General features: G+C 61.3%; 1 protein-coding gene across 1 annotated transcript; it reads left to right on the top strand.

The window, feature by feature from the left end:
* The first annotated feature begins 523 nt into the window (after positions 1–523).
* On the top strand, positions 524–17,671 carry STX1A (syntaxin 1A). Its single transcript, XM_049638787.1, has 10 exons — positions 524–558; positions 8,775–8,852; positions 9,225–9,324; positions 12,015–12,089; positions 12,811–12,884; positions 12,984–13,092; positions 13,198–13,271; positions 14,041–14,178; positions 15,869–15,979; positions 16,231–17,671. The coding sequence occupies exons 1-10, from the start codon at positions 529–531 to the stop codon at positions 16,306–16,308; spliced, it is 867 nt and encodes a 288-aa protein (XP_049494744.1). The 5' UTR covers positions 524–528; the 3' UTR covers positions 16,309–17,671.
* Positions 17,672–17,876: the final 205 nt, after the last annotated feature.

A 17,876-nucleotide genomic window follows, 5' to 3' on the forward strand; every position in this document is an offset into this window, starting at 1 on the left:
AATCCCAGGGAAAGAGGGGCCAGAGCCTGAGTCTGGATGAAGTGTTGGGGGAAAGTGGGAAGGGTAGGGGCTCAGAGGCTGGAACTCTGGAGGAGGCTTTTGGTGGAGGAGGTTTTCGGAGGGGAGTGCTAGAAGTTCCAAGGCCATAAAATCGAGGGGGTTCCAACCTCCAGCAAATCCCCAGGGAGGTGAGGAGCTCTGGGGGTAAAGATCCAGGGTCCAGAACGACAGCTGGGCTGCTGAGCGGCTGAGCGCCGAGAGGGTTGGGGTAGAGGAGGGAGCAGGGGCTCTGGAGCCCCATCCCAGGCAGGGATCACGCGGGGTGGGGAACACAGGCGCAAGAAGTCCCAGGGTTTCGACCCCACTGCGCTGGGCGTGGGCCGGCGGCTGGGCGGGGCCGGGCTGGGGGCTGGGCCGGGGTCCCGGGGGCCGGGGCGGGGCCGGGCTGGCGCTGCGCAGCCGCGGGGCGGCCGCCGCGCATGCGGGGCTCACACGGCTGCAGCCGGCGCCGCTGCCACTCCCGGGAGCATGAAGGACCGAACCCAGGAGCTCCGCACGGTGAGTCCGGCCCCAGCGCGTCGCCGCTCGCCGCCCGCGCCCGGCGCGCCGCCCGCTCCCCGCCCGGCCTCGGCGGCCACCCGGCGACAGCCCCTGCGTTCTCGACCCGGCGGGAAGGAGCGGTGCGGAGCCGAGGACCGCGACCCCCCTCCGGGTCCCGCCCCTCGGACCCACTCGGGGTCACGGGCTCGCGTGAGCTCGGCGCCGTGGGCCCGCGGGCTGGCGGCCGGAGCCCGGGATCCTGGATAAACTTTTCGGCGTCCCCTTGTTTTGAGGGGTCGGAGGGCTATTATCGGATACCGGTGGCGGGACAGAGGGCTGACCTCTTCCGTAGCCCGCGCGGAGCAGGTCCCGTCTCTGTCCCCACACTGTGCCTCACCACCGACCCTCCTGTCCCCCGCACTGGTAGAGACAGACGGCGGGACCGCAGCGGGAAGGGGCCGGGGGCGGTCCCCTGCTCAGAGCCCAGCTGCGGGGCGCTGCGGAAACCGGGCCGCCGGGTGGGGCTGGGCTCTTCGGGCGGGCGCTGTCCCGCGGGCCGCCCCCGTCACCTGTAGCTCCCATCACCTGTGGCTCCCCATCCCGGTCACGCTCGGGGTCTGCTGCCCGCCCAGGTCCCAGAGGGGTCAGATTCGCCCCCCATCCTCCGGTCCACCTTCCTAGCCCCCGAGCAACCCCGACCCTTGTGGTGTTTTCAGACCCTTCCCGGGTTCCTGGTCTGGTTCCAACCTGAACCTATCTATTTTTCCACCTGTGTCTCGGGGCCCCCGGGGTGTGGCTCCCGGGGCGGGGTTCGTGGGGAGTAAGAGGATCCGCAAAGGTTCTGACCAGAGCCCACCCTTTCCCAGCCCTGACCCAGAGCCCTGCCGCCTGTTTCTCATGCACCCCCCTCCCCAGCCTCCCGTGGCCGCTGACGTTTACCAGGGTATTCTCACCTTTGCCCTTAGAGGTGGCAAGCCTGGGGGCCCCCGCGGGAGCAGTGAAGGAAGTGAAGCCTGCCTGTGGGGAGGGGGACATGAGGACTCTAGACCAGGCTAACCCTTGTCTGATCCCCTAGTTGACCACCCTGCTGGCTGGCAGGTGCCCTTCCCGTACCACTCATCGGGGGGGGGGGGCACTAGCTCGGTGGCCCCTCAGAGCCCTCCCCCTGCTGCCCCACCTGGAGCCAGAGACATAGGTCCTCTCATAGGGAAAGTTTCAAGTGTGCTTTGGGCTTTTGATCTCATGGCCTGACCTCTCTGTCCAGAGGCTCCCCGCATTTGTGCCCCGTCTCCCCCATTATACCAGTCTTGTGTCCTGGGCAGCGTGGAGCTGCGACCTGTACCACACTGCCTCTATCTCCCCCTGGCTCTGGCTACCGGCCCCACCCTCCCATCAGACCTTTTATTCCTGGCCAAGTGCCTGGCCCCTAGGGTACTTGAAACCCCACGAGGTTTCAAAGGAAGAAGATGGTCCCTCATGTCATATATGATGTCTAAACACTTCCCCCGCCAGCCCTTGCGGTTGCCCTCAAGCTTCCTGTGCTACGTTGAGTCAGAAAGAATGTTATCTTGGCGATGTATGTCCACGTGGTGCATTTGCTGATGTTTGGGTGCCTGGTGGGTCAGACGAGAGTGTATGTGGGAACCAAGTGGTCAGGGAAACGCAGTCCTTTCCATGTGACAGGATCTGTGGCTCATCAGCCTTCATCCCCTCTGATAAAGGGGAAACTGAGGCACAAGAGAGCAATGGCAAGTCTGGTAGTGTGCAAAAGCGATGGTAGAAAGGGGCTTTGCCTAGTCCCGAAGATAGACTTAGGCCTGGCTGGGCGGGGAACCACCAGGAGAGCTAGGGTTGTAGGGAGGTTGAACCCAGGTGTTTGGCTCCGGTGTGTGTCTTTGTGACCCCTCACCCCCACCCCCCACCCCCACATACACCTAAACACTAGCCAGCGTGGTCCCCTAGAGGGTGAGGCCTGGCTTCCCTGTGAATTGAGGGGGGCTTCCTCTCTAGACCCCACCCCTCAGGCAGTCAGAACCCATGGAGGTTTGCTGTATCCACTGCTGGGTGGCCCTGCCCATTGGGCGTCTCTTGCAACCTCCAGGAGCCCACACTGTGTGGGGTGGAACAGGTAGTCTGTGGGGGGCTATCGTTTCCCACAAGTCCCCCTCCGGGCCTCGAGTTCCCCGCTATATAGCGGAGATGAGACACCTAGAACCCAGTTTCTCAGGGCAAGGGGTAGTCACAGGTCTCCTGAGTCGCCTCCATGTTTCGGGGAGACCTTGAACCCCAGGAGCCAGAATTTTCAGATTAGAATCCCCAGGACCCAAGAGGCCGGTACTGGCTGGGCTGGACAGAGGTGGTGCTCGGGACAGTGACTTGCACCACCACCAACCCTCCCTCCCTTCTCCCCCCTCCTCCTTCCCCACCCAACGCCACCACATTTGGAAGGAAGGCAAAGGGAGCTTATTTATAAAAGTCACACTTGGGGAAGGAGCTGGCGCGTTTCCTCAGCGCTCTGCAGGCCAGGCCCAGCCCTCCAGCCTCTCCCATCACTCATAAGGCTGGTTCTCTAGTTATGCAGACAGACCGAAGGGATCATTGGGGGCCCTCAGAGATCAAAAGGGCAACCCAAGGGCCTAAGAGGGGCAAAGACTAGCCCAGGGGCACACAGCCAGAGAGACTTGGGGCAAAGTGTCCCTGGGCAGCCGCATCTGGCACGCAGCTACCTCCTTCCCCCAATTCAGAGGCCTCTCTGGTTTTCTTTCTGAGAACCAGAAGTTCTCAGACCTACCCCTCCCCGAGCCCAGGACGGTGTTTATCTTTGTCCCGAGTCGTGTGCGCACAGTCGTGTGCGACCAGGCACCAGGCCTGCTGCGGAAGCCAGAGGATAGAGAGGAGGGAGTGTTGGGGTAGCCAGACCCTGGGAGAACTTGGGGTGGCCCAGAAAGAGGAGTTGGATTTAGATGGGGGGAGGGAAGGTGGTCCAAAAGGAGAGACCCGCATGAGTAAAGGCAGAGAGGTTGGAATGCCCAACCGAGAGTGGTAGGTGGTCTGACGCCTGCTCACTGGAGCAGCAGGGGCAGGCCCGGAAGGGAAAACCCCGTGGGCCCCTCTGTCCCCCAGTTCCCCTTTTCTCTCTCATTGCCGGGAAGAGACAGGGTGCCCTAGGCAACACCAGGCAGGTTCTTGCCTTAACCTCTCTGTGCCCATTTCACCCATACAGTGGAGCGAGTGGGATCCGCCTTGCAGAGTGGAAGAAATGGGGATGTAAGAGTAGGCCTCCTTCCCTCCTCTGACCTCCTTGGGGTGCAGCGAATTTGGGCACATTTTCATCTGGGGTGCAGCCGGAATGACCTCCAGGGACTGTCTAGTCCAACCTCCCCTTTCACAGATTGGAAAGCTGAGGTCTGGAAGGGGCCAGGGTGTTATCTAAGGTCACACCATGTGTTGGAGGGTGCCGGGCAGAGGCCAGCTCATCTCCTGGGGCTGAGGCTGCCTCCTGGAGCTGCCCTGGGGGCCTGCTAAGGGGCAGGGATCTGGTGAAGGGCACACACAGGATGCAGAGAGGGGGAAGGGATCAGATGTGGGGAGCCCGTCTTTACTGGGGATGCAGCTTGGCCTCGCATACCCCTGACTCAGCTCTGGGTCTGTCCGCTCTGGTGGTACTGACTTTGATTCGTCATTAAAAAGGAGGGGGGGAATATAGTCCTCGAGGCAGACAACAGCAACTCCTGCTCAGGAGGAATGAATCAGCCCTGCTGGCTGGCCTCCCACTCTCCATCCCTGGGGACAGGCCTGGAGGCTGCCTGGCCTCCGAGGCTCTTGGAAGAATCACTTTTGTTTCCAGGAAGGTATCCTGGAATCCTGGAGCCTCTGCCAGGAGAGACCACCAGGGCTGTCTGACCTCCACTAGAAGGTTGGGGGCTTCTCCCAAGTGCGGCTTTCATTCCTGATTGCTTGGGCCAGAGCCTATGGAGAGGAGTAAGACCAGACCAGTGGTTCTCAACCCCTGGGGTGGGGGGAGCTTTTTAAAAACAGCCTCCCCAGCCCCACCCCCTGAAAGTCCAATTCAATCTCTCTAGGATAGAGTCCTGGAAGCTGGTGGGGGCTTTTTAAGCCCCCAAGGAATTATGGTCCTGGAACAGGGTTGAGAACCGTGGAGGGATGAACAAAAAAACATCATGACAAGTAAAATATTGGTTGGATGTGAGAAGAAAAGGAAGAATGTGAATGTACCCCGGTTTCTGATTTGAGGGTCCTCAGGAATGGGGCTCAGGAGAAAGAGGTGGAACCTCGTTTGGGCCAGATGGCAGGTAGGGTACATCACAGGATGCCTGGGTGGGTTTTTTCTAAAGATGTTTGCAGCTTCCAGCTTGTGACCACTCCAGGCTCTAACTGCCGCCTCCAACTGCCACTGGGGACCCTCAAGTCTCCAGTCTAGTCCAGCCCTCTTTCTGGAGCCGTGACTGTCACTCGCAGAAGGCTGGCAGATTTCTAAGGGAGCTGGGGCCCTCATGATTTAAAACTATCTGGGTGGCCCCTGTGTGCCTGTAGGTGATGTCTGCCCTGACCATCCCCGGACACTAGGAGATAGCACACCAGCCTAATTCCTACTTCCTTTTGGGTCAGGAGCGTGTCTGGGTTTGGGGCTTGTCATTTACTCAGTGTCCCATGAGACCTGACCTCAGTCTCAGTTAACCTGGAGGATGTCTCTAGAAAGGTGCCACAGGGCACCGGCCTAGATGTGGATGAGGTTGCGGGGGGGCAGCAAAATCATGAGCCGTCAGATTCTCACAAAGTAGAATAAGGATCTGAACAAATGAAGAAATGAAACAGAAAAAAAAGTCCTTCACTTGAGCCTAAAATCCAACCAAGTAGACATTGGTGGGGAAGGGCTTGGGGTTTTCCTGGGCAGGAAGTGCTATATGATCACTGATACAATCATATATCATATATCGTACTGATTTCTGGTTGCATTAACAGAGGTAGACCACATAAAAAGAGGGAGGGGATGGGTCAGCTCTTTGGTACCATTCAGACCACAATCAGCAGCAAATTCAGTCTGTATCATGTACTGCAGGAGAAGATAGAGGCTGAACCAAGTAAGTCTGGGGCAAGGACTGCAACTTCGGGCCCTAGGAAGGATCTGAGGGGAAGGGAATAACCAACATGAGTAGAAAAACCCAGAGAAGATGCTGATGCTGTCTTTAGATCTCTGGCAAGTCCAGCCCAAGGAGAGGGCACCAACAGGTTCTTTATGGCCTAGGGCCAAACTGTACAGGAAAGGGACAATTGGGGCAGCCCAAGATGGGCAGAGCTGCCCAGGAAAGGTAGTAAGCTCACCATCACAGGAGGTGTGCAAGCTGAGTCTGGAAGCCGAGGCCAAGGTGATTTTTCAGGTCCCTCAGGGCCTGAGAGTCTGTGGTTGTGGTTCCAGTAGAGAAGGGAATAGTGCAGGGGGAAGCAGAGGAACAAGATAGTGACCCTGGGGAGCTGGGGAAGGCTTCTGGAAGGAGGCAGCATCCAAGGATGAGGGGAATGAATGGCAGCTTCATGGAATCGGCATTCCAGGCAGAGGGAATTGCATGGGGAAAGGGAAGACAGTTGGGTGGGTCATCGAAGCAGGGAAATGGTTATAGGTGGGGCGTGCTGGGTCCAGTTTTAGGCTGCAGCAGTGAGGTGATGAAGGGTGGTGGGCGAAAAGTCCCGAGAGGAAGAAGTGCTGAGACTTGGTAGGGAAGGGGTCCCCATGGAGAATCCCCTCAGGGTTTTGCTTGGAGCCACCACTGGTGTGACCAAGGCTGTGAAGTCAGGCCCTAAACCCTCCAACCAGCTTTGGGGCTAATCTGAACGCCACCTTCAGGACAGACCCCAACCTGGGGGCCCCCACCAGGCCCTGGCCCCAGGTATCCCCTTCCTCAGCTCTGCCCTCATTGACACAGGGCCTGGAGGAGAACGTGGGCATCTTTCCTGCCAACCCTGTGCTGGAGAAACTTCTTCAGTCTTCTGGGGAGGCTGTGGAGGGAGCAGGTCAAAGCTCCTGGATGCATGGAGAAGATACATCCTCATTTTACAGATGGGCAAGCTGAGGCCCGGGGAGAGCCATCAGCCCAGATCCCAGGGGTCTCTGGCAGCGACTCTCATCCTTAGAAACTCTGATGCCCTTGTCTTTGGCCCCCGCCAGTCATTACTCTTTCTGGGAGGGGAGCTGGAAAATTCTCCTCAGTCCTTTCCTGTCCACCCTTGTCCCTCTCTAGACACCAAAAAGACAGGGCAGGGTGCTGAATGGCAGGCACTCCTAGAGCCACCTCCCAAGCTGGCAGCCTGCCCTGAAGGGGGACCTGGGCTCCTCCAGACTGCACTCTGCCTCAGTTTCCCTAGGGAGTGCTCTTTCAGCTTAGCTCCCGGGCCTGGCAAGGCCCAAAAGTGTAGAAATGGCTCCTAGATTTTCTTTGTCTATAGGTGGGCTCGGTTGGGGGGAGGGGGCCACCTGGTAGCAGCCACAGACACTTGTGGGAGCGAGGATTTATTTTAGCTGCTGGGGGAGGAGGTGTGATCTCTTGATGAGAGGGGCCTGTCAGAGACGCCTCCAGGAAGCTCCCAACCAACCCCGTCTCCTGGTTGGTCCCACTCCGGTGGGGCAGTAGGACCCCGAGAGCCCCAGGGGCACAGCCCTTTACAGAACATGCTGTGCTTTCCCACCCTTTCTCTGCCCTCTGTCCCTGCGGCCAGGCATCACTGTCCCCACTGCAGACAGGAGCAGACAGACCCAGAGGGCACGTCCCTCAGTCAGCCCCTGCTGGGTGCAGAACCTAGGTCCCTCCCCAGCAGGCTAGCGGGCCCAGCCCTCTGGATCCCTCAGCTTCACCGACCCTCGACCTCCCTCACTGCCCCTATCCTTGGCTCTGACCCTGATGTAAGAGAGATTGAGGTGAACGCCAGTGCTGAGCCAGCTCATGCCTGCCCTGTGGGGTGCTAAGATATGAGATGTGACCAAGCCTGAGATCCCCAGTCCAGGGCGAGGCCGGTCCTGCCCTGGGTATCCTGGCTTTGGCTGTGGAGACGGACTTGCCCTTGCCAACAGAGTGGGCTGCCCCTGGCGACTGCAGGTGCCTAAGGCGGACAGTAATGAGCACGGCCAGTGCACTGGGAAGTCAGAGGTGTAATTACCCCGCCCCCCCCCCAGGGTGGGGGGCTTTTATACGGCTGCTCTCAGGGTGGTGGGGTGTGGCTGCACCTGTAGCTGGGGCCTAGGGCAGGCCCTGAGCCAAGTGACATGACTGGTCTTGCCAGGCCCACCTCTGAGCCTGGAGGGAAAGAGGATCGAGGTCTGATGTCAAGAATGACAAGAAGAGGGGCGCCTGGGTGGCTCAGTCGGTTAAGTGTCTAACTTCAGCTCAGGTCACGATCTCACAGTTCATGGGTTCGAGCTCCGTGCCAGTCTCTCTGCTATCAGTGTGGAGCCCACTTTGGACCCTCTATCTCCCTTTCTCTCTGTCCCTCCTCCGCTGGCACTCTCCCTCTCTCTCAAAAATAAATAAACATTAAAAAAAAAAAATTTTTTTTAATTAAAAGGAAAAACAGAATGACAAGGAGAGAACAGAGTTCACAGAGCCCCGTGCAGGCAGTGTCTCTCAGGCCTGCCTGAGGGGCTGTGGGACGGCCTCTTTCTGAGTCATCCTACCTTTTTAGAGGCAGGTGTTGTTGGCACATGGGCCTCCCCTTCCTGGGTGCCCCTAAGAAAGGGAACTTGGGAACTTTGGGCCCCATCTTAATTAAAACCTTCAGGCCCAGAAAGGAGAGAAGAATGGCTTCCAGGCAGCCTGTCTCAGGCCAGGTCTGTGAGTTGGGGCCACTGGCCAGGGGACCCAGCCTTCCCAGCTGTCCCCTAGGGTGAGGGGCATACTGGGAGGACCCCAGTCCTGTGGGGAAGGGGCAGGCAGCTGGGTAAAGGAAGGAATCCCTGGCCTAGAGGTGGAGACCCGGTCCGGTCACCAATTCGACAGGCCAGGCCTCTCTCCTTATGCTGGGTCCCCCGGGGTCCTCCAGGTCTCACTGTGGCCGGGAGCCGAGGGCACAGCCGGACCTCGTCCCTGCCAAGGTGACGGAGGGCAGTGGTCAGGGCCCTGGAACTGAGCTGCTGAGTATAGATGCGGGGCAGTTTGTGGCCCCAGGTCCAGCGGGCCCCAGTGGGCCCACCACAGGTCCGCTCATGTGTCCACACCCCTGCGCAGGCCAAGGACAGCGATGATGATGACGATGTCACTGTCACCGTGGACCGAGATGGCTTCATGGATGAGTTCTTTGAACAGGTGGGAGCCGGCACACCCCACCTCCTTGGGCAGACCTCCAAGGCAGAGCTCGGGGCGGGGTGGGGGGCCCACATCCGTCCTCTGAGCCAGGCCCAGGGCCCTTACACCAAATAACAGACCCATTCTGAGGGAGAATAGACTGAAGCTCAGAGGGGAGCAGAGTTTAGGATTGGACTCGCCCACTCTTCCCCATCCCGTTCTAGAAGGATAGTTGGAGCCCCTGCCCCCACTGCCCCCCTCCCCCCTGCCCCGCCTCCCGAAGCCTGGTCCAGCCTCTCCCTGAACCTGACCGCCAGCCCCAGTCTGGGCCAGCCCCGGGCCCACGAGCCCCCTCCCTGGATCTCCCCCTGCCTGCCTGGCCCTGGTGCGCAGGTGGAGGAGATCCGTGGCTTCATTGACAAGATCTCGGAGAACGTGGAGGAGGTGAAGCGGAAGCACAGTGCCATCCTGGCCTCCCCCAACCCTGACGAGAGTGAGTGTGGAGGACTGAGGGGCGGGTTTGGGCCCTCCAGGAAGGCGCTGCTGCCCGGGAGGGGCTCCCGGAACCCCAGCACCCTCACCGTTGGTCGGCAGAGGGGTACCTTGGCGTGGCCGGGACGGGGAGGGCCCCTGTGGAAAGCTTCGGGAAACACAGTTGGCCCAGGCGTGGGGCGGGGTTCAGTGCCCGGGTCCCACGCGGACTTGTGCGGAGTGGGGCGGCCATCCTGGGGCCTGGGTGGCATCGGGCGCCAGCCCCACCCTCTCCAGGTAAGCTGGGTAGGCGGGTGCTGCCCGGCTCCAAAGGAAGCCTCCCCGCCCAGCCCCTCCCCTTCCCGAGCCTCCCGGGGGAGCAGATGGCAGTGCCGAGGCTCAGCGCCGTGGGAGGGCAAGCCGGCCGAGCGGGAGGAGCTTCCGGAAAGAGCTGGCAGCCACTGGTACCCCGGGGCTGGGCATTATCAGGATTCCAGGAAGTCACCTTTCTCCCTCTGCACAAGGAGCCTCTGTGTGTCTGCATTCCGCTCTGTCCCCAGACAGGTCCTCCTGACCCTGCTGTCACAGTTGCTGGGGAGGTGCTGATCGCTGCACTGCCCTGTGTGGGGCTGGCGGCATGCGGGCCCCAGATTCCTTCCCCTCGGCCCCAGGGAGTCCGCGACAGGGCTGGGGTCCCGGCCCGCGACCTGGACGGTTGACTGTGCATATATGCACACAGCTTCTGTCTGCTCATCTCCTCCCTCACCTCTCCAGCCCTTTTGGGAGGCACCAGCCCACGGGGCCCCAAGAATGCAAAGGGGAGGCTCCCATCCCTGGGTGGGCCAGGCGAAGTGCTCAGGGCTGGGTTTCTGTGTCCTCGACAGCAGTGCGTCTCCATCCATAGGCCCTCAGCCCTGGTTCCACTGGTGTCCTCAAGCGCCCAGAAGACCTCTCTCCACAGCCCCCAAAGAGTGCTTGAACGTGAGACCAGTGCCAGGCCCTTGGGAAGCAAAATGAGTCTGCTGGGAGCCAGGAGACTGTGCTGGGAATGGGTGGGAAGGAGAGAGGGGTCACCCGGGGCAGGGCACACATTCGGTGTGGCCGTCATGCATTGGCCCTCTCCCCAGCGGTTTGTCTGGGAAGGCAGCTGTGACATGGTGGGTTTTAGTGCGCATGTGTGTCTGAGTCCGCGTGTGCCCCCGTGTGGGCCCCTCCTGATGAGAGAGGGGGCTGCCTGTGAGAACAGAGTACTTGCAAGAGCTGGGGCATTGGCCTGTCACCCGCTGGAAGACGGGGAGAGTGTGGGGCAACAGAGATGCCAGTCCGTTTCTCTTGGCTCCCCTGTGCCACCTTCCACACGAGGTCTCCCCGAGTCCCACAGTCGGTAGCGACCCGCTAGGATTGGCCCCGTGAGCTGAGCAGTCAGGACCAGCCAGCGGTCACTGATGTGGGCTCACGGGCCATTCCTCATGGGGAGGGGACTCCTTCTAGGGCAGAGGGCGCCGTTAACAAGGAGTGACTGGGAAAGATGGCAGTGGGGGGGCGGGGGGGGCTCGCCCAGGCCGAGGCTCGCTCGGTCTCCCCTGGGCGCGGCTATCCGGGCCGGGCTATTTTGGGTCTGAGCAAAAGCGGCTGAGACGTCAGAGCAGCTGGTAACTAAGTCCCCTTTGTTTGAACGAACGAGGCGCCCTCCTCCGCTCCTCGAAGCCCCCCACCTCATGATCCACTTGGTAGGCACCCCCCCCATCAACCGCTCTAAGCCCCTCCCAACCCCTTACAGGAGAGGCCCCAGCCCCAGAGGAAAACAGACGGTGGATAAGAAAGGCTCAGTCCTGGTTTCTCCAGGAAGTAGAGCCCTGGGGTCGCCCTGAGGCTGGGGCGCTGTCCGGAGCCGTTGCTGCATCACCCCACGGGAGAGCAGCTCCCTGGCCCCCCTCGGCCGGCCAGCCCCTCGCTGGGGCTGAGCAAGCTGAGTACCCCCATGGCCTCTCCCAGCTTTAGAGAGATGGTTCCAGTTGGAACAAGGGCCCGAGAAACACTAGGTCACGGCCTTCCCCCAACTTCCCCCTCTTAGGCCCAGCCACCTGCTGCTTCACGGCCAACTGTGGGCCGAGGCCCACCTCTTTGAGGCGCTTCTCCGCCAGCTCCCATCCAGGCCAGGTGCCTCACGCCCCCGCCTACCCGCCGGGCTCAGCACCTGGGAAGGGGGGCTCTAGCAGAACAAGGTCTACCCCACCCAAGGTGCTTGCTTCGGCCTCTCCGGCCCCTGGCTCTGTCACCCCCTTGGCTGGATGCTCCCCCCCTGCGCCAGAGCTACCAGGTAGCGCTAGGTGAGCCCGCTCCCCCCACCTTCGACTCAGGCAGGCATCAAGTAAATGTCCCCCGGCGCCAACTCCAGCATTGCCAGCTGCTCCACAATTATTTCTGCCTTAAATTTAGACCCATCTGTTATCTGCAGGGGGTGGGAGAGCCAGCAAAGGAGGAAGGGAGGCTCCTCGGAAGGCAGCACAGAGGGAGCTAGGCGATAGCTGGTGTGGCCCCCGCCCGGGATCGGAGGGGCAGGCCGAGCCTTAGCCGGAGGAAGGGGGAAGACCCAGGACCCAGGCTCTGCCCAGAGCCCCCCGCTGGGCCCCCTGGGCCAGAGGCTGCGCCTGAACGGCGGGCGGCAGGGGAACCCCGGGTGTCTACCCTGTACCCCTTCTGCCTCCCCAGAGACGAAGGAGGAACTGGAGGAGCTCATGTCTGACATCAAGAAGACAGCGAACAAAGTTCGCTCCAAGTTAAAGAGTGAGTCTGGGCTCCAGGCCTTGCCTGGGAGGTGGAGGGGCCCTCTGGACCCGCTTCCTGTGTGTAGCCGTGGGGGTTCACTAACTCTGAAGGGTACATTGGGCCTTGCTTTCCTTTATGAGGGTGCCATCATGCGCCCATTCCCTCAACTGCTGCCTGGCAAGGCTTGTTTGTGCCAGGCTCTGGGCTGGGCCTGGGGACACAGGGGCCCGAGGCTTCACTGAGGGAGTGCTCCCCTCTGAGCATTGTCCCCCACTGCAGCTAAAGAGGGTTCAGGGAGTGGCCAGCGCCACAGATGTGCCCACCCCACAAATGCACAGGACCGGGGGCCGTGTGCTCTGCAGGTTGTGGCCACCAGGCCCTCCCCACTCTGGGCACGGCCCCTTGTTGGGCGCACAGGAGGCAGGGTAGGCCTGAGCCACCAGGCCTAGCGCATAGTGGGCATTCACACCCATAGCGTGGCGTGCACTTGAGGCCTCACAGATGGGCCGCATGTATGCACACGCCGAAGCGTGCGTCATGCGAATGGGCCCTTGTTGCCCCCCACCCCCATCAGTCCCGCGCTCCCTCCTCCTCTGCGTCCCATGTGACCCCACTTACAGACCACAGGAGATCCTCTCTAGGGGAGGAGGTCCTGAGCCAGATCCTGGGCATGTGGGTCAGGGGGATGGGCAGTGGCAAGGGAGACAGGCTATGGCTCAGCAGCCATTCGTTCCCCCAGGCATTGAGCAGAGCATCGAGCAGGAGGAAGGCCTCAACCGCTCATCCGCAGACCTGAGGATCCGAAAGACACAGGTGCCGCAGGCAGGCCTCAGGGTGGGCAGGCGGGCGCTTGAGGCTCTGGTGTTCGGTGGGGCAGGGCCTGACACCTGCACCCCCACCTCGGATCCCCAGCACTCCACGCTGTCCCGCAAGTTCGTGGAGGTCATGTCCGAGTACAACGCCACGCAGTCCGACTACCGCGAGCGCTGCAAGGGCCGCATCCAGAGGCAGCTGGAGATCAGTGAGCTGGCGGGGCGGGGCCGGGGCTTGGGGGCGGGGCCGGGGCCAGGGCCACCGATCTGCCATCTGCGGGGTGTGCAGGACTCGGTGTGACCCCTCCTCGCAGCTGGCCGGACCACGACCAGTGAGGAGCTGGAGGACATGCTGGAGAGCGGAAACCCGGCCATCTTTGCCTCCGGGGTGAGTGTGCACCACACCCCTCCCACCGGGCCCCCAGGTGTGCTGGGACAGGGCAGTATTTGGACACAGCCACCTTTTAGGCCTCGGAGAAGGCGGAGTCCCAGAGAGGAAAAGGGACCAGGCTGAGGCCACATGAACGTTAGTGGCGGAGGTAGAATTAAGACCCATGTCTCCCGGGTCCTCCCAGTTGGGTCCACTTCCTTGCTTCTCCTGTCCATTTGCCAGCCAGGGGTGCCTTCCACTATCCTCTGGGCCTTTTTCCTTTCCTGGGGAACACGGTGCCCTTGGCCGTCTCTCCATTCAGGTGAAGCTTGAGCAGGGGGGCTTTCTGAAGGAGGTGGCCCACAGGGGGTGGAAGGCGGCTTGGGGACGTGGGTTCCAGGAGGAGAGAAGGGAGAGGCAGTTGCCCTCTCTGGGAGGCAGAACAGAAGGAGAGGGGAAGAGAGAAAAGCAGTTCAAGGCCTGGGTCCTTGGGACAGTCAACTTGGGCCGTACAAGACTGGTGACAAGAACTACCACTTAGTTACCGTGTGGCAGGCACAGGCGGGGAGTGTTATTAGCCCCGTATTGAGGAGGAGAAATCCATCTCAGAGAAGTCAGGTAACGGCTAGTAAGAACCAAGCAGGAAGTGGGAGGATGCTGTGGCTGAGGAGGGAGCCACTGCCCATCCCAGCTGCCTTTGCCCTTGGCCTGCTGTCCTGGCCCCGGTCCCCATCCCTGCCCCCTTCAGCAGGCCCCTGGGTCCCAGCGCACTGCTCCCACCCCCTAGATCATCATGGACTCCAGCATCTCAAAGCAGGCTCTGAGCGAGATCGAGACGCGGCACAGTGAGATCATCAAGCTGGAGAACAGCATCCGTGAGCTGCACGACATGTTCATGGACATGGCCATGCTTGTGGAGAGCCAGGTGAGTACCAAGGGCCCCACTGCCCTCCGCCCCCCAGCCCACAGCAGCACCCAGGGCTGCACTAACCCCGACCCTTTCTGCCTGACACGCTGCCCTGCCCGGGAGGGACCGAGTCTCCAGGTAACTAACCGCCTGCTGTTGAAACTGCCTCCAGGGCCGTGCCCACCTAAAGGACCCTGTCCTCTGCATGGCTGTGCTACCGGGACCCAGTGCTGCATGGCTCTGCTTGGCCCTCCAGGACCCCAGGCCCTGCATGGCCCTCTACCCAGCCTTATCCCATCTTATTCATCAGCTGTTTGTCACATGGGCACAGCAGACGGCCGCTTTTCAAGGAACTGGAAGTATAGCAGTGACCAGGACAGCTGAGGGCCTGCTTCCCGGAGCTGATGTCTGTTGGGTGAAAGGGCAGCATAAGCATATGACAGATGGAATGTTCTCCAGTTGTGCCAGGTGCTCAGATGTTAGGAGGCAGTGTGAATGAGCGGTGATTCTCCAACTTGAAAGTGCCCGAGAATCACTTGGAGGGCTTGTAAGTTTCCTGGTTCCCCTTCCCAGAGATTGGTAGGTCAAGGTGGGAGCCTGTAAGTTTGCTTTTTTTTTTCAAGTTAATTTTGAGAGGGAGAGAGAGAATCCCGAGCAGGCTCCATGCTGTCGGCACAGAGCCCGACATGGGGCTCGATCTCACTGGGAGATCGTGACCTGAGCCGAAATCAAGGGTCGGCCGCTCTAACGACTGAGCCACCCAGGCGCCCCGGAATTTGCATTTCTAACAGTTTCAAGGGCGATGCCGATGCCGCCAGTCTGAGGGCCACGCCTGGGGTAACGGTAATAGAGTCCCTGAGGTGGCCACTTTGGACGGGGTGGTCGGGGAAGACTTCTCTGTGGAGGTGGCATTTGAGCTCTGAAGACTTCCCGGGGTCACAGTGAAGAGGTGGCCCAGGCAGAGGGACCAGCAGCAGAACTGTCCTGAGACTGGCAAGAGCCGGGCTCTCGGAGGAGGAGGCCGTGCAGTTGGAGCTCAGGGGCGGCGGGGAGGAGGCAGAAGGTGGTGCTGGATGCCTGGATTGTCTTCTAGATGGAGGGTCTTCAGTGTGGGCATAGTGTGGGCAGAGTTAGGAAGCAGGGAGGCCACGAGGAGGCTGCTGCCACCGGTGGCTGAGAGACCGTAGCTGTATGGACGCCAGTGGGAGCAGCGGACTCGGAGAGAGCAGTCGTGTGTCACAAAGCTGCTGCCGGGGGGTCTCAGGCAGCGCTGTGGTCTCCAGGGGGCTGCGTGGGACCGGATTACGGGGCCCAGAAGGGCTATGGGAGGGGGCGGGGGTCTTGAATGTTGAAGACTGAAGACAGAGCTGGATAGAACCACTGTGCCTGCGGAGGACGGAGTGGGACACTGTCCAGACCGCCTGCTCCCGCCCCGGCCTCCCTCCGCCGCGTTCCAGGCCCCAGCTCCGCGCCCTCTGCATGGCCCCCACACCCTTGGCTGAGACCGCATGGCCAGTTCCCTCCCCCAGGATGACTGCTCTGCAGGGAGAGGAGGGAGCTGCCCCGGGGTGCCTGGCCCGAGCGGCACAGGTAAGAGGCTGTACCCCATCCTCACACCCCCACTTTCCTTTCTCTGACTTCAGGGTGCCGCCCCAAAGTCCTGCCCTGAGGGGGGCCCTGCTGGAGCTTGAGCGCCCTGGCCCTGCAGGGGGAGATGATTGACAGGATTGAGTACAACGTGGAACATTCGGTGGACTACGTGGAGAGAGCGGTGTCTGACACCAAGAAGGCCGTCAAGTACCAGAGCAAAGCACGCCGGGTCAGTAGCCTCCCCGCCCCCTCCCGTGAGGGCCCCGGGACCACCATAGATCCCTCCCCACTCTGCCTTGACCGCTTGCCCCCAACTCGGAGCTGAGCAGAGCCCCCACCCTGAGGCCTTCAGCTCTTGGTGTCACCGCCTCTGGGCTGCACCTTCCCCAGCCCTCGTCGCCACCCCCCTCAGAGCTCTGACCCAAGCCCTTGGCCTCCCTCCCTCGTCTGAGGCTGCTCCTTTGTGCCTCTCCGGTGCAGAAGAAGATCATGATCATCATCTGCTGCGTGGTCCTGGGCATCGTCATCGCCTCCACCTTCGGAGGCATCTTCGGATAGAAACCACCCCACCCGCCACCCTGCTCGGGACGGTCTGCCCTCAGGAGGCCCCTTGGCTGCTGCTGCCTTCTGGCTCGGAGCCCCTTCCTCCCCGCCCCGTACTGCTCCTTTCTCTGCCGCAGGGCCCTCCGTCCCCACCCCGCCCCGAGCCGTCGTGTGCATGATCTCTGTGACCGTGTGTGTGTCTGTACGGGGAGCCAGTGGGGAGCCGGGCTGGGAAACAGCCAGTGGGGTGGGGCAGGTCAGCAAGGCACAGACTCAGGCCCTGGCCCAGGCCGCCTCACCCTTCCCAGGTAGCGCCACCCAGGGTAGCCATATCCCCCCTCCCCCCCCTTCCCCTGCCTTCACGAATTCCACTCCAGCCTGGGGTCTGCCCTCTCCTGGGACCGAGGCTCGCTCTGGACCCCAACCTTGCCTCCTCCTGACTGGCCCATCTGCCCTGACCTCTGTCCTCTCCAGCTGTCCCCCTAAGCCGAGCCCCCTGAGGGGTGGGGACCAGCTGGCCACATGGTGCTGCTTTTCAGGTTAGGGGAGGGGTGGCCCTGAGAGACAGCCCAGCTCTAAGCCTCTAACAGCTGATCACTGCCAGGGAGGCTCAGGGTGCTGTGGTCAGGTGGCTTCTGGCTGTGTCGAGACCAGGCTCCCTCCCCTGCCTGGGGGCAGAGTCCAGCAGGTCTCGGCTGCCTCATCCTCCCTTCCCGCAATCCTGCAACCCCAGGGGCAACCCCTTTGGGCTGTGCCTGACCCCAGGTAACATTCCACAAGAGACTGTCCGGTGCCTGGTTTCCAGCCACCCTTCCAGCCAGGGAGGCAGATCGGGCCCGTCCGTTCTCTGCCATAAGCTGCAAGCCTGCACCCTGGGCCAGCCACTCTCCCCGGCAGGCCTCAGTCAGGTCCTCAAGCCATTGTGTTGCATGTTTGGGACCGTGGTTCCTGCTCTCTCGTGCTCTGGGAAGTCAGGTGTCCCTCCAGGCCTGCAATCGCGTCCTGCCCTTGCTGTTCCCCGGTGATGTGCCACGTGGGTGTCTGGTGTCTAGGATGCAGTATTCAGCAGCCAGCCAGGGAGGAGTACCTCCCTCCTCCCCATCTCGGGACTTCTCAAGTCAGAAACGTGCCCCCACCCAAGCCCCCCTCTTCCTCGTTGACAGGCAGGGAGTGTGCATGCGAGTGCATGCAGTAGGGGATGGGGCCGCATCTGTGCCCCGCCTTCCCTCAGCTCTGCTCCTGCCCAGTGACTGTGACCACTGTCCGTGCTGCCTTCTTTAACAGCAACTTCCCTTCCTCCACCCCTTCACCAAAGGTCTTGGTACAACCAGCTGCCCCTTTTGTGAAATTTTTATGTAGAATAAACATTTGTATCTGTACCGTGTCTCTGCCCTAGGTTTCTTACTGTCATGAGGTCACAGCCTTAGAACTTGGGGGTAAATGTGCCCAGCACTAACCGGAAGAAGGGGTTCAGAGGCAGAGGATCCCGCCTCCCACCTCGGCCTTCAACCTCCAGATCCTCTGGCCCCTCCACCCCAGCCTGAACGTTTCTACTCCTGCTTAAAGCCTGATGCCCCGCCCCT

Source organism: Panthera uncia, chromosome E3, assembly GCF_023721935.1.
Source record: "Panthera uncia isolate 11264 chromosome E3, Puncia_PCG_1.0, whole genome shotgun sequence".
In the NCBI taxonomy this organism is placed as follows: Eukaryota; Metazoa; Chordata; class Mammalia; order Carnivora; family Felidae; genus Panthera; species Panthera uncia.

What these genes read in the sequence shown, in the direction of transcription:
- STX1A (XM_049638787.1), top strand. Translation starts at nt 529, where the DNA reads ATGAAGGACCGAACCCAGGAGCTCCGCACG. An exon ending in AGTTCGCTCCAAGTTAAAGA is followed by an intron (nt 12,090 to 12,810) that starts GTGAGTCTGGGC and finishes TCGTTCCCCCAG; the next exon opens with GCATTGAGCAGAGCATCGAG. An exon ending in CGGCCATCTTTGCCTCCGGG is followed by an intron (nt 13,272 to 14,040) that starts GTGAGTGTGCAC and finishes CCCACCCCCTAG; the next exon opens with ATCATCATGGACTCCAGCAT.